General features: G+C 46.4%; 1 protein-coding gene across 6 annotated transcripts in view; it reads right to left on the bottom strand.

The window, feature by feature from the left end:
* Nucleotides 1–15420, bottom strand: part of Dop1b (DOP1 leucine zipper like protein B) — a 117212-nt gene that overhangs the window by 72879 nt on the left and 28913 nt on the right. For all 6 annotated transcript variants that reach the window (XR_015045668.1, XM_085832051.1, XM_085832054.1 and 3 more), the window contains 3 exons: nucleotides 9389–9578; nucleotides 7702–7800; nucleotides 6890–7013 (listed from right to left, as the gene is read on the bottom strand). Coding sequence is in view for 5 of the 6 variants with exons in the window: in XM_085832051.1 (XP_085688177.1) it covers nucleotides 6890–7013; nucleotides 7702–7800; nucleotides 9389–9578 (413 nt within the window). In the remaining variant the exon portion in view is untranslated. The remainder of the gene's footprint in view (nucleotides 1–6889; nucleotides 7014–7701; nucleotides 7801–9388; nucleotides 9579–15420) is intronic.

Raw genomic sequence — 15420 nt, 5'->3', positions numbered from 1 at the left:
CATCCAGCACCCTCCTAGCTGGAAGACAGTGGTCTGCCCTGCACAGGAGCCCTCTGCCTCAGGAGCAGGGAGCACATCTTGGATCCAGGACTCCACTGAACTTAGGAACTTAGTCTGCACAGCTGAGAGTGTGTACCACAGAAGCCTACAGCTTCTGTGACCTGCCAAAGCAACACAGCATCTGGGAAAGGTCCTGTTTTCCACCTTCTTCTTCGGCCAGGAGGAGGTCCAAACCCCAGATATCTGTACACCTTCCCTTTAAGAGGAAAGCTTGTCAGCAGGGAGTGCTCTAACCACTGAAACTCAGAGGAGAGAGCCTGTCTCCCAGGTCTGCTGACAGAGGATACTCAGAATCCCCAGAAGAACAACCTCTGAACAGAGACAACTATAACAACTCCAGAGATTACCAGATGGCGAGAGGTAAAGGTAAGAATCTTACTAACAGAAACCAAGACCACTCACCATCATCAGGACCCAGCACTCCCACTTCGCCCAGTCCAGGGCACCCCAACACACCTGAAAAACTAGACCTGGATTTAAAAGCATATCTCATGATGATGGTAGAGGACATCAAGAAGGACTTTAAAGAACTACAGGAGAACATGGCTAAAGAGTTACAAGTCCTTAAAGAAAAACAGGAAAACACAACCAAACTGGTAGAAGTCCTTAAAGAGAAACAGGAAAACACATCCAATCAGATGATGGAAATGAACAAAACCATACTAGACCTAAAAAGGGAAGTAGACACAATAAAGAAAACCCAAAATGAGGCAACACTGGAGATAGAAACCCTAGGAAAGAAATCTGGAACCATAGATGCAAGCATCAGCAACAGAATACAAGAGATGGAAGAGAGAATCTCAGGTGCAGAAGATTCCATAGAGAACATGGGCACAACAATCAAGGAAAATGGAAAATGCAAAAAGATCCTAACTCAAAACATCCAGGAAATACAGGACACAATGAGAAGACCAAACCTACGGATAATAGGAGTGGATGAGAATGAAGATTTTCAACTCAAAGGACCAGCAAACATCTTCAACAAAATTATAGAAGAAAACTTCCCAAATCTAAAGAAAGAGATGCCCATGAACATACAAGAAGCCTACAGAACTCCAAATAGGCTGGACCAGAAAAGAAATACCTCCCGACACATAATAATCAGAACAACAAATGCACTAAATAAAGATAGAATACTAAAAGCAGTAAGAGAAAAAGGCCAAGTAACATATAAAGGCAAGCCTATCAGAATTACACCAGATTTTTCACCAGAGACTATGAAAGCCAGAAGATCCTGGACAGATGTTATACAGACACTAAAAGAACACAAATTCCAGCCCAGGCTACTATACCCAGCCAAACTCTCAATTAACATAGATGGAGAAACCAAAGTATTCCACGACAAAACCAACTTCACACATTATCTCTCCACGAATCCAGCCCTTCAAAGGATAATAACAGAAAAAAACCAATACAAGGACAGGAACCACGCCCTAGAAACAACAAGAAGGTAATCCCTCAACAAACCTAAAAGAAGACAGCCACAAGAACAGAATGCCAACTTTAACAACAAAAATAACAGGAAACAACAATTACTTTTCCTTAATATCTCTTAATATCAATGGACTCAACTCCCCGATAAAAAGACATAGACTAACAAACTGGCTACACAAACAAGACCCAACATTTTGCTGCTTACAAGAAACTCATCTCAGAGAAAAAGATAGACACTACCTCAGAATGAAAGGCTGGAAAACAATTTTCCAAGCAAATGGTCTGAAGAAACAAGCTGGAGTAGCCATTCTAATATCAGATAAGATTGACTTCCAACCCAAAGTCATCAAAAAAGACAGGGAGGGGCACTTCATACGCATCAAAGGTAAAATCCTCCAAGAGGAACTATCAATCCTGAATATCTATGCTCCAAATACAAAGGCAGCCTCATTCATTAAAGAAACTTTAGTAAATCTCAAAGCACACATTGCACCTCATACAATAATAGTGGGAGACTTCAACACACCACTTTCACCAATGGACAGATCATGGAAACAGAAACTAAACAGGGACACAGTGAAACTAACAGAAGTTATGGATCAAATGGATCTGGCAGATATCTACAGAACATTTTACCCTAAAACAAAAGGATACACCTTCTTCTCAGCACCTCATGGTACCTTCTCCAAAATTGACCACGTAATTGGGCACAAAACAGGACTCAACAGATACAAAAACATTGAAATTGTCCCATGCATCCTATCAGATCACCATGGACTAAAGCTGATCTTCAATAACAAAATAAATAATAGAAAGCCAACCTTCACGTGGAAACTGAACAACACTCTTCTCAATGATACCTTGGTCAAGGAAGGAATAAAGAAAGAAATTAAGGACTTTTTAGAGTTCAATGAAAATGAAGCCACAACATACCCAAACTTATGGGACGCAATGAAAGCATTTCTAAGAGGAAAACTCATAGCTCTGAGTGCCTCCAAAAGGAAACTAGAGAGAGCACACATTAGCAGCTTGACAACACACCTAAAAGCACTAGAACTAAAGGAAGCAAATTCACCCAAGAGGAGTAGACGGCAGGAAATAATCAAACTCAGGGGTGAAATCAACCAAGTGGAAACAAGAAAAACTATTCAAAGAATCAACCAATCAAGGAGCTGGTTCTTTGAGAAAATCAACAAGATAGATAAACCCTTAGCCAGACTCACTAGAGGGCACAGGGAAAGCATCCTAATTAACAAAATCAGAAATGAAAAAGGAGACATAACAACAGATCCTGAAGACATCCAAAACACCATCAGATCCTTCTACCAAAGGCTATACTCAACAAAACTGGAGAACCTGGATGAAATGGAGAAGTTCCTAGACAGATACCAGGTACCAAAGTTGAATCAAGATCAGGTTAATGATCTAAACAGCCCTATATCCCCCAAAGAAATAGAAGCAGTCATTAATAGTCTCCCAACCAAAAAAAGCCCAGGACCAGATGGGTTTAGTGCAGAGTTCTATCAGACCTTCAAAGAAGATCTAATCCCAGTTCTTCACAAACTATTCCACAAAATAGAAACAGAAGGTACTCTACCCAACTCATTCTATGAAGCCACAATTACTCTGATACCTAAACCACAAAAAGACCCAACAAAGATAGAAAACTTCAGACCAATATCCCTTATGAATATTGATGCAAAAATCCTCAATAAAATTCTTGCTAACCGAATCCAAGAACACATCAAAACAATCATCCATCCTGACCAAGTAGGTTTCATCCCAGGGATGCAGGGATGGTTCAATATACGGAAATCCATCAACGTAATCCAGTATATAAACAAACTCAAAGACAAAAACCACATGGTCATCTCGTTAGATGCGGAAAAAGCATTTGACAAGATCCAACACCCATTCATGATAAAAGTCTTGGAAAGATCAGGAATTCAAGGCCCATACCTAAACATGATAAAAGCAATCTACAGCAAACCAGTAGCCAACATCAAAGTAAATGGTGAGAAGCTTGAAGCAATCCCTCTAAAATCAGGGACTAGACAAGGCTGTCCACTTTCTCCATACCTATTCAACATTGTACTTGAAGTCCTAGCCAGAGCAATTCGACAACAAAAGGAGATCAAAGGGATACAAATTGGAAAAGATGAAGTCAAAATATCACTCTTTGCAGATGATATGATAGTATATATAAGTGACCCTAAAAATTCCACCAGAGAACTCCTAAGCCTGATAAACAGCTTCGGTGAAGTAGCTGGATATAAAATTAACTCAAACAAATCAATGGCCTTTCTCTACACAAAGAATAAACAGGCTGAGAAAGAAATTAGGGAAACAACACCCTTCTCAATAGTCACAAATAATATAAAATATCTTGGCGTGACTCTAACTAAGGAAGTGAAAGATCTGTATGATAAAAACTTCAAGTCTCTGAAGAAAGAAATTATAGAAGATCTCAGAAGATGGAAAGATCTCCCATGCTCATGGATTGGCAGGATCAACATTGTAAAAATGGCTATCTTGCCAAAAGCAATCTACACATTCAATGCAATCCCCATCAAAATTCCAAATCAATTCTTCAACGAATTAGAAAGTGCAATCTGCAAATTCATCTGGAATAACAAAAAACCTAGGATAGCAAAAACTCTTCTCAAGGATAAAAGAACCTCTGGTGGAATCACCATGCCGGACCTAAAGCTCTACTACAGAGCAATTGTGATAAAAACTGCATGGTACTGGTATAGTGACAGACAAATAGACCAATGGAATAGAATTGAAGACCCAGAAATGAACCCACACACCTATGGTCACTTGATCTTCGACAAGGGAGCTAAAAACATCCAGTGGAAGAAAGACAGCATTTTCAACAAATGGTGCTGGCACAACTGGTTGTTAACATGTAGAAGAATGCGAATCGATCCATTCCTATCTCCTTGTACTAAGGTCAAGTCTAAGTGGATCAAGGAACTTCACATAAAACCAGAGACACTGAAACTTATAGAGGAGAAAGTGGGGAAAAGCCTTGAAGATATGGGCACAGGGGAAAAATTCCTGAATAGAACAGTAATGGCTTGTGCTGTAAGATCGAGAATTGACAAGTGGGACCTCATGAAACTACAAAGCTTCTGCAAGGCTAAAGACACCATCAATAAGACAAAAAAACCACGAACAGATTGGGAAAGGATCTTCACCTATCCTAAATCAGATAAGGGACTAATATCCAATATATATAAAGAACTCAAGAAGGTGGACTCCAGAAAGTCAAATAACCCCATTAAAAAATGGGGCTCAGAACTGAACAAAGAATTCTCACCTGAGGAATACCGAATGGCAGAGAAACACCTGAAAAAATGTTCAACATCCTTAATCATCAGGGAAATGCAAATCAAAACAACCCTGAGATTCCACCTCACACCAGTCAGAATGGCTAAGATCAAAAATTCAGGTGACAGCAGTTGCTGGCGAGGATGTGGAGAAAGAGGAACACTCCTCCATTGTTGGTGGGATTGCAAGCTTGTACAACCACTCTGGAAATCAGTCTGGCGGTTCCTCAGAAAATTGGACATAGTACTACCGGAGGATCCAGCAATACCTCTCCTGGGCATATATCCAGAAGATGTCCCAACCGGTAAAAAGGACACATGTTCCACTATGTTCATAGCAGCCCTATTTATAATAGCCAGAAGCTGGAAAGAACCCAGATGTCCCTCAACAGAGGAATGGATACAGAAATTATGGTACATTTACACAATGGAGTACTACTCAGCTATTAAAAAGAATGAATTTATGAAATTCCTAGCCAAATGGATGGACCTGGAGGGCATCATCTTGAGTGAAGTAACACAATCACAAAAGAACTCACACAATATGTATTCACTGATAAGTGGATATTAGCCCAAAACTTAGGATACCCAAGATTTAAGATACAATTTGCTAAACGCATGAAACTCAAGAAGAATGAAGACCAAAGTGTGGACACTGTGCACCTTCTTAGAATTGGGAACAAAACACCCAGGGAAGGAGTTACAGAGACAAAGTTCGTAGCGGTGATGAAAGGATGGACCATTTAGAGACTGCCGTATCCAGGGATCCATCCCATAATCAACTTCTAAACGCTGACACCATTGCATACACTAGCAAGATTTTGCTGAAAGGACCCAAATATAACTGTCTCTTGTGAGACGATGCTGGGGCCTAGCAAACACAGGAGTGGATGTTCACAGTCAGCTATTGGATGTATCACAGGGCTCCCAATGGAGAAGCTAGAGAAAGTACCCAAGGAGCTAAAGGGATCTGCAACCCTATTGTTGGAACAACATGATGTACTAACCAGAACCCCGGAGCTCTTGTCTCTAGCTGCATATGTATCGAAAGATGGCCTAGTCAGCCATCAATGGAAAGAGAGGCCCATTGGACTCGCAAACTTTATATGCCCCAATATAGGGGAATGCCAGGGCCAAAAGAATGGGAATGGGTGGGTAGGGAAGTGGGGGGCGCTATGGGGGACTTTTGGGATAGCATTGGAAACGTAATTGAGGAAAATATGTAATAAAAATATTAAAAAAATAAATAAATAAAAAAAAGTTTAAAAAAAAAATAAACACTGCAAGGGATGCAGTCCAGGGATTCTCCTGATCTTGTTACACAAATCACCCCCCCCCCCCCGGTCCCTCCTCCCCCATGCCTAACCCTCCCCCATCCTCACATGGTTTTCCTTCCCCATGAACCTCAGCCCACGAAACTTCCCTACGGAGCACACAGCACAGGCTTCCGCCTCCTCGTCTCTTCTCTTGGTACTGAGGATTGGACCCAGGCTTTGTACATGCCACGGAAACCCCTACTGCTCGGTTACAGCCTTGTTGTGTTAATTTAGGGTCTTACTATGCAGCTCAGCCTAGCCCCAAATTTGTAACCCTCCTGCCTTGGCCTCCCTCTTGCCCTTTGGTTAATACATGCAGGCGGATTTCTGAGTTCGAGGCCAGCCTGGTCTACAGAGTGAGTTCCAGGACAGCCAAGGCTACACAGAGAAACCCTGTCTCAAACAAAACAAAACAAACAAATACATGTGTTCTATCACAACTGGCTTCTCATTAAATATAATTTAGCTGTAGATTTCTGGTATTTCTGTCTGGCTCTTAAATTGAAACTCATCTGGAATTTTAAAACCTTCCTTCCTTTTCTAAACAAACAAACAAACAAACAAACAAACAAACAAACAAACAGCTGCAGATAACCATAGCTCCCGTCAGAGTTCAACCTCAGCTGACCAGGGCTGTGTTAGTCATTGCTGTTTTTCCACAATTCATGATTCAGAGACATCACTAAGGGCATCATTTAGTCCACAAACCAGCTCTGGGGCACAGGCTCACACTCGGCTCAGTACCTAGTAACCAGGCGTAGAGTCTTCTGTTGAGAGACATGTCCCTTCTCAGGAGTGTCTGGGTGGCAGCTGAGAGGATGTGCACAACATCCCGTCTGAGAAGAGGGATGGCTCGCTCATCAGGGTCCTATCGGGAGGACGGAGAGAACATTACCTCCAGGGAATGAATGCTGAGCAGGCTTCTAACTTTTGACGTGTGGCTTTACTTAACCATCCATCCCCAAAAGATAGCTGTCAAGAGGCTGGCTGTCCCCACACAGCCCCCCCCCCCCCCCAGGAGTCAGTCAATGTCTGGCTGCTGGCATTCCATCTGGAGGGATAGACTAAGGTGCAGGGAGCTGAGGGAACTTTAAGGGAGCTATCAGATACACAAGGTCCCTTCCCAGTGCTATAGAAGCAGTATCGCTGCCGGGGGGGAGACTCTTCCATGAAGGCTGTGAGACTCAGAGGGTCATCCAGGGGAGCCTCTGTGTCTCTGAAATTCCAGGGTAGACCCTTCTCTCTATGTCACCCACATTCCTGCTAGTGACCCTAACAAAACCATCGCCTCCCCTGCCCCACCAAGCTGGGTCTAGATGACATCATCCTCTAGCCATTCGTTGTTGCCCTCTCTGGCATGAAGAGGCATCTGTTCACCTCTTCCCAGGAGAAGTCACATGATGCCCACAAAACGAGAGAAGGCCATTGATGGTGTGAGGCGAGCAGAGACTGCCAAGTGACTGAGCAGTCTCTGTGACTAAACTGTTAGGGACACCAGCACCTGCCTTTGCCTTTGAAGTGACAGGGAAGTGTCCAGAAGGGCACACACGACTCACCAGGCAGGTATAAAATGGGAAGAAAAACAGGATGATCTCCAGATTATTTCTTTGCACAAGAACGTTGGCGTCTAGTAGTGAAGCACACAGGGATCTCACCTGAAATGACACATCACAGTGCTTGTTCCAAGACACCTGATACTCTGTGTCTACGCATTGCAGCCATAAAAGTAAGTCACCTAGGCTGGGAGTCTTGACGTGGCATTAGGCCACACAGGAGATGAGAACAGAGCTCTGAGCTCTAGGGAATATGGGGCTATACGCCTACAGGAACCTCAAGTAAAACCAAAGGAAGACGCATGGTCCAGTGGACCCCAAGTCAAGGCAGTACCGACCAAGTAAGTGTCCTCTCTCAATAAAGGCATCTCTCAGTGCCTCAGGAGGGGACGGGCGCACTGAGGCTGAAAGCCACGCGCACACAGGCTTGTGGGGAGGATAGGCGATCCATCAGCTGGGAGCAGACAACTAGAAGTCCTGAACTGGGACTGTGTGAGCCACAGAGCCACAAGCACAGGACAGGTGTGTGCAAAGCCACCCTTTATCAAAGCAATCTCTAAAGAGCTGGTGAGAGTGGGGTAGAGGATGCCAGTGGGAGGACTGCTGGCCCAAGAGAGACGTAGGCTGGTCAGATGACAAGCAGGCCAGATCCACAGGCAGGAAAGTGGGAGACAAGCGCACATGGATCTCCAATATCCCAGTCACGACCTGAGGGGCTCTTCAATTCCATCACGTGGTCCTGAGAAAGATCTGGTGGGAAAGTTCTACCAACCCTCAGCAAAGAGCAATGCCTGCTAGCTTCAGACTTTGTAGCCCATTGATTTAACCTGATAACATTGTTTAAAGTGTGGGTCCACTACCAGGTGGCGATAGGAGGCATGGCTGGGTTGGGAAAGATAAAGGTCTGGAATGCTCACATTACAAAATTTATGGGGAGGTTTGGAGCTGCCAGGGAAGGCAGATGACCTTCACGGGCCTGGAAAAGGAGGCTGAGGAACCCCGAGCTTTAGGTGTGAGGGTAGCCAAAGAGGACTGACTCAGGCAGAAAACAGGGCCAGGAGTCATCAGGACATTGGAGCAGGGGAGGAGGCAGTTTCAACATGAGTGAGGAGGGAGTGACTGATGCAGGGCTTGGGAGGAAACAAGACTAGAGGCACATACGGCAGAGGCTGCTGAGTACCTGTGCGCACAGCCATTGGCTACGGAAGAAACGAGACTAGAGGCACATACAGCAGGGACCCCCAGCAGAGGCTGCTGAGTACCTGTGCGCACAGCCATTGGCCACGGAGGAGCCATGCCGCCAGGGCGGGAGAGTTGGCTCAGTGGGCAGAGTCTGTGCTGCACTTCCACAGGACAGGGCCTGATTTTAGTTCCCAGTACCCATGTTAGCTCCCAGAGTGCCAGTATCTTCTTCTGGACTCTTTGGTACACATTCACTCTCAGTATCTCTTTCTCTGTCACTCTCTCTCTGTCACACTCTCTCTCTCTCACAAACACACACACACACACACACACACACACACACAAAGTATAAAATATTAAATGGAAAGCAAACCATCGTTACGTATGGCAGCTGCCCCTCACCCTGCTTTGCAGCTCACCATCACACACAGTCTTGGAATGTCCTCACTGCCTGCTTCTCCCTGATGGAGAAGCCACACCCACCCCTCTCGGACAGTGAGGCACCTACCGTGAGCTGGTAATCAGTACCCAGCATGTACTTCTGCTCCTTGCCTGGTGAGTCCCTGCTGATGTGGTTCACCACAAACAAGGAGGCAGGGAGGCGGATGGAAGGGCTTGTCAGAACGCTCCCCCACAGGGCAGCATAGAACACCTCTCGCCCCACAACCACAGACAGTCTCAGGAGCAGGGCGTCAGTTCTGTTGGTGAAAGATGACAAGGTTTCAGGTTTCTTTCCACCTTCTGCACTGTGTGAGCACCACCCATGAAGTCCATCCTGAGGAAAAGTCAGGAATATGTGACCAGTCACACATGAGGCACGCAGACCACCTCCAGGGTCTGGGGATGGAATTCAGGTTGCTGGGCCTGACAGCAAGTGCCTTACTCAGTGAGTCACTGTCCCTTTTATAACATTATAAATAGATTTATTTTTAATTATGTTTATATATGTCTGTGTGTCTGTATGTGCATATGACTGCAGGTGCCTGTGCAGGCCAGAAGAGGGCACTGGATACCCTAAAGGTGGAGTTACAGAGCCAAACTCCAGGCCTCTTAGAGCAGCAAGTGCTCTTAACTGCTGAGCCATCCCTCTAGCCCCACATATTTAATTAGTACACCGCGTGCATGTGTGTATGCACGTGTGTGTAGTGTATGTGTGTGTGGCAGTATATATGTGCACTCATGCACAGCAGGCTCGGTTAGGTCAGAGGCCAACCTGAAAAAGCTGGTTCTCTCCTTTGGAGAAGTTCCTCTTCTTCTTCCACCACGTGGGTCCTGGGTATTAGACTCGGGACACCAGGCTTGGTAGCAGCCATCCTAACTACTGGGCCAATTGTCAGCCCCCTTTATTTTGGGATCTGCCTGAGTGCTGGGGTCACAGGTGTCAGCCATCTGGCTTGGCACATCTCTTATCTTCACTCAGTCCTCCCGTGACGTGACGCAGTCAGCAGCTCATGACGCATCTCTTTCAGTGGATCAGGCCTGTTTTTCCAAGGACACTGAAGTGGGGCCCTGCTCTGCGGTGCTGGTGCTGAAAACCACATGCGGGCTGGTGAGAGGCCACCAGTGACTGGCAGAGAGGTCACCGCATGCTGAGCTGACTCATCACTTAGCATTTCTCATATGCTTCCTACCTGCAAGGGAGCAGGGGGAAAGGCGGCCAGGGCCAGCTCACTGTGAGGAGCAGCTCACGGAGTTCCCCAGCTCAGCCCCTGTGTTCAAATCCTGGCTATGGGACTTGGAGCAGGCTTATCTCATCACGGATCTACACTTGGCTAAGAGATGGAGCCAAGAGTCGCTGCCCCTCAAAGAGGTGGAACTGGAATGCTTGTGTGAAAACTCAGCACAGGGCAGCAGAGTGCATACACAGGCTACAGTGCTAGATGTCCCCGAGAGTGCCCCAGTCCCTGTGTGGTCCCAAGTGCCAGGTGATGGTGACACTCAGTTTGCACTGTGAAGACCACCCCACACCAACCACCTTGAGTTTGCTTTTTCGATTTCAAAAAAACAAATAAAAGGAAAAAATACTTCCTCCAAATATATACTACATTTATACATTAAAAACTGATTCTGAGCCGGTGGTGGCGGCGGCGCACGTCTTTAATCCCAGCACTTGGGAGGCAGAGGCAGGTGGATCTCTGAGTTCGAGGCCAGCCTGGTCTACAGAGTGAGTTCCAGGACAGCCAGGGCTACACAGAGAAACCTTACCTGGAAAAATAAAAACAAAACAAAAAACAAAAAACCCCACAACTGATTCTGTTATCCTTAAAAATGAGTCTAGGCAACTAATACAGAGACTCATGGCTGAAGAAAATGTAGAATAAATGGCTGTCGAATGCCTGTCCCAGACAGAGCTCCTATATCACCCTCCTCCCCTGAGGCTCAAGAGGTGGACAGACTGTGAGAGCCAGGGGCTGGGACAGTGACTTCTGGGTGTGACAGGGCCTATGGCCTCACAAGCTCACCCTGCACCCGTAGTCACCTGCATGAGACAGGCAAAAGGTGGGATTACTGACAGTTCATCAGAGAAGGGAAAGCTCAGTGCCCCACCCCTCTGTGAGGGGCTACCTATAGTTAAGATTGCTGATCTACATGGGCGTGGCCATTCCTAGATTGCCCGTACTCCAGCAAATAACCAAGCATCTATGCTCTTCAGGAGTTCAAACTCCATAGGTCACACATAAGGAAGACATGAATGTAGTGGGGTCTTACTGGGATGGGAGACTGAGAGGGCCGAAGGGATTAAAAAATATTGTGTGTGTGTGTGTGTGTGTGTATATATATATGAAACTGCCGAAGGATGAAAAGTTAATACAAGTTTTAAATGAGCCTAAACCTTAAAGTCTCATAAAATATTTGCAGGGAATGACAATTGGATTTTATAAAAACAAGCATGAGGAGGTGTAAGTCAAGCCAAGGGCTCAGGGAAAGTACACAGAATGGTTTTGTGGCGGAAGGTATTGATTGGGCTTCTATTAAAAGCTGACCAGACAAACAGAGCTTGGCTTTGCTCAGCAAGAGCCGCAGTGTGGGGCAGAAGCAATGCTCGACAGCTGCATTATATGATTATCTGGTCAGAGCAGTCGGTGTGTGCCTGGGCCACAGACCTGTCCGGCAGCCTCTGCACTGGGAGGTGAGGCTCCTCAGTGTGAAAGGACTCCTTACCACAGGGTTACCTGAGGAATTCCCTGCCCCGACCTAGATAAAACCCACTGAGCCTGAGAACATACACGTACACACGTATGTACACACATACATACACACACACACACACACACACACACACACACACACACACACACGCACGCGCGTGCGCGCTCCTTACTGACACTGAGCCCTTGGATTTGCAACAGACCATCCCCAAAGTGCAAAAGGGCAGGGTCCACCATCAAAAACCAAGGACAGTAGCTGGGCAGAAGAGATGTAGGTGAGGTTTGGGGTTCCTGGGCTCTTGGGGTCTGAGATGGAGCACAAAGAAGAGAGGAAGGTGGAAAGAGGAGGAAGCTTCCATGGGGTAGGTGAATCATGAAAACAACCACGAGAACCAGCCAACTGGAGTTAAGAGCTGCCCAGATGGAACAAGGTAAATTATAACTTGGAGTTATTGATGAGGAAATAGATAGAGGGTAGATGTCTGCTCAGCTCTAGTGCTGATTAAGGCTGATTATTATAATAATAAAAGTTGTATGAGGCTAACCATTTCCTGCAACAGCAGCAGGAGTTACTGCCGTCAGCCTCTCACCCACAGAACACTAAGAGGGAGTTAACGGCCAGAGGTCAGCAGCCATGTGTGCCCTACCTGTCTGTCTTGACTGGGCTGCCATCAGGTATTCAAGTTTGCATTTCTAACTAAGTGCAGGAGCAACCCTGCACTCCCCTGCTCGCTAATGGCAGCTAGTGCCTGCTAGCGAGAGGACCACAGGATCCCGGAGACTGAAGACCAGTGGGGAAACCTAGGAAGCAGTCTCAAGAACAGATGAATCAGGGTTCTCAACCTAACACTGCTGAGTCGGGGCTGGCTTTGTCCCAGGAGCAGATAATGAACCTACATGGCTGCAGCACTGTAGGCCCCTGCCATATGCAGCAGTAGCCCTTTCCACCCTCCCCAACCAGACAGAGTCCCAGGGCCTGCTGAGCTTTCCCTCCAGGTGAAGAGCCATTGACTGTGCTGTTCCTGTTGTTGGGACAGGGTCTCAGTATGTAGTTGGGGCTATTTTCAAACTCAGGGTGATCCTCCTGCCTCTACCTCCTGCATCTGGGATTACCTGTGTACACTCCAGAGCACTGATTTAAACAGTGGTCTCTAGTATGTCACGTCTCCTTCCTTTTCCCTTTTCCCACTCCCCGTGGATTTTTAAGGCAGGATTCACTGTGTACAGCCAACGTTGGCCTGGAATTGCTCTGTAATCCTGGCTGGTTCTGCCTCTGCCCAGCTGGTGTTAGGATCACATGAGTGTGTCACCACACCTGGCCCCAAATTCTGCTTTCTTACAGCCATCAAGGCACTCACCTCCCCCTGCTCTGAGAAAGGAGTGTTTTCCCTTCTAATCTTGATTTCTTGGCACAGTGAAGTAGAGACGGCCAGGATGATGATACCATCAGACACTGACCAAGAGGCCCGTTTGTTTGCGCTCACTGAGAAGCACAGATGGAACAGTCCCCACCTACATGGAAGCAGTGGGTTACCTCACCTCGCAGCTGGGCCTAGTCCAGCCTTTCACAACATCTCCCAGCACGGATGATGTGATTCTGGCATCCTCCTCTTCCTATCTGTGCGTGAGAATTATTGGCTGGGGGATGTTGCTCTAATCCTAAGGGCTCAGGGGTCTGGTTCTCAAGACTTTCTCAGACTACAACAGAAACAGTACAAAACCATCTTGTACAGCCAGCTCCCTCACTGTGCCTGTAACACACACTCAGGATTACAGGAACCTTGACCAGCAACCTTAGGAAGCTTGATTACCACTTCCCGTGTGTGGGGACACTGGCTTAGCTTCCAGTGGCAGCTGAATCTATTCAGCGATTCATGCAGCTACCCAGCTCTTGGTTCAATGTCAAAAAAATCACAATGTTAGGGGAAAAATCATTAATATTAAACAATATTAACAACTGTTCAAACAAACTCTCACTTATCAACTAAAAGAGCAAACAAGAGCACTCCAACTTTTAACATGCTTCTAAGTGTGAGTAACAGAGATTTAAAAGGATGGCAAGAGACCTTTGGAGAACTAATCAACATGTTAATCTGTCAGAGAATGTACACACAGACACACACAGACACACACACACACACACACACACACACACACACGGTACACACTTGGACCTGTTATCAGAATGTGAATGTACCAGAACTTGCAGGAAGTCTGGTAATGGCCTCACTGCTACCTCCTGTTCCACCATGACTACCAAGTCCACATATCCAAAGCATGCACACATGCTAGCCACCACGTGTGCAGCATCAGAGTCTTCCTCACAAATGTGACTGTAATGTGGGAGATCGAGAACTAAGCTAGGTGAATCCTGAGCATTCCACATGCAAACCTCTGGCATAGTTTGTCCAATCCCAGTACAGATGCAAATGCAGCCTGGGTCACTCTTGGAGTGGACACAGCACTCCAAGCCACTGGGATTCCCCCAGTCTCTGGAGCTTGGGGGACACTCGAGTATAGCTGGGGTTGACTCCTTGCTCCCACATGGGGCCTGGGCACTGCCCTAATGCATGTGAGGGTGATATGGCCAAGGCCTAGGAACAGGAGCTGCAGAAGAGCATGGTGCCAGCACATGGGGTATGTACGTACAGGTGGACAGTCATCACAGATGGGTGTCACATGGGCCCAGTCACCAGTGGCTGATCATAGCAGCATCACTCACAACAGTCAGTATGGACAGGGATTCTTTATAATTCCCCCAAAATAAAAAGAAATAGATAAAAAAGAAAGAAATTTAAAAGGGCTTTATGCACATGCATGGTTTTACATTGCTATTCAGTTTCTCTAACTTCTGAGCTGTCCCCAGACCCAGTGAAAAACTTCAGAGCTTTAAGTACATGTTCAGGTCCTGCCAAGCTGTGCTGAAGGTCTGTGCTGGTCACATGTGGTGGCAAACACCTGTGATCCTAGCACTTAGCAGGCAGAGGTTGAGGTAAAAGGATTGCAGGCAGTTTGATACCAGTTGGGTTACATAATATAGCAAGACCCCTGTGTCAAAAAGATAAGACAGTGGAGCCGGGCGTGGTGGCACACACCTTTAATTCCAGCACTCGGGAGGCAGAGGCAGGTGGATTTCTGAGTTCGAGGCCAGCCTGGTCTACAGAGTGAGTTCCAGGACAGCCAGGGCTGGCTTTGCCTCATTATTCAGAACTGAAAATCCTGCCCACCTTCCCTCCCTCCCTCCCTGTGAATGGAGGCACTCATTAGGAGATGCTCCATTCACATGAGGAGGTGTGGGCATTCACCTGTGTGTGTCTGCAAATCATGGCCTCATGGGGCAGGGGATAGTGGGTGCCCTGTACAACAGCCTCATTTCTATTTAGGACTCTTC

The sequence above is a fragment of the Mus caroli genome, unplaced genomic scaffold (assembly GCF_978045245.1).
Source record: "Mus caroli unplaced genomic scaffold, Mus_caroli_1 scaffold_17, whole genome shotgun sequence".
NCBI classification, from domain to species: Eukaryota; Metazoa; Chordata; class Mammalia; order Rodentia; family Muridae; genus Mus; species Mus caroli.
The sequence above is the reverse complement of the archived record's forward strand: the minus strand, read 5'-3'. Positions and strand labels throughout refer to the sequence as shown.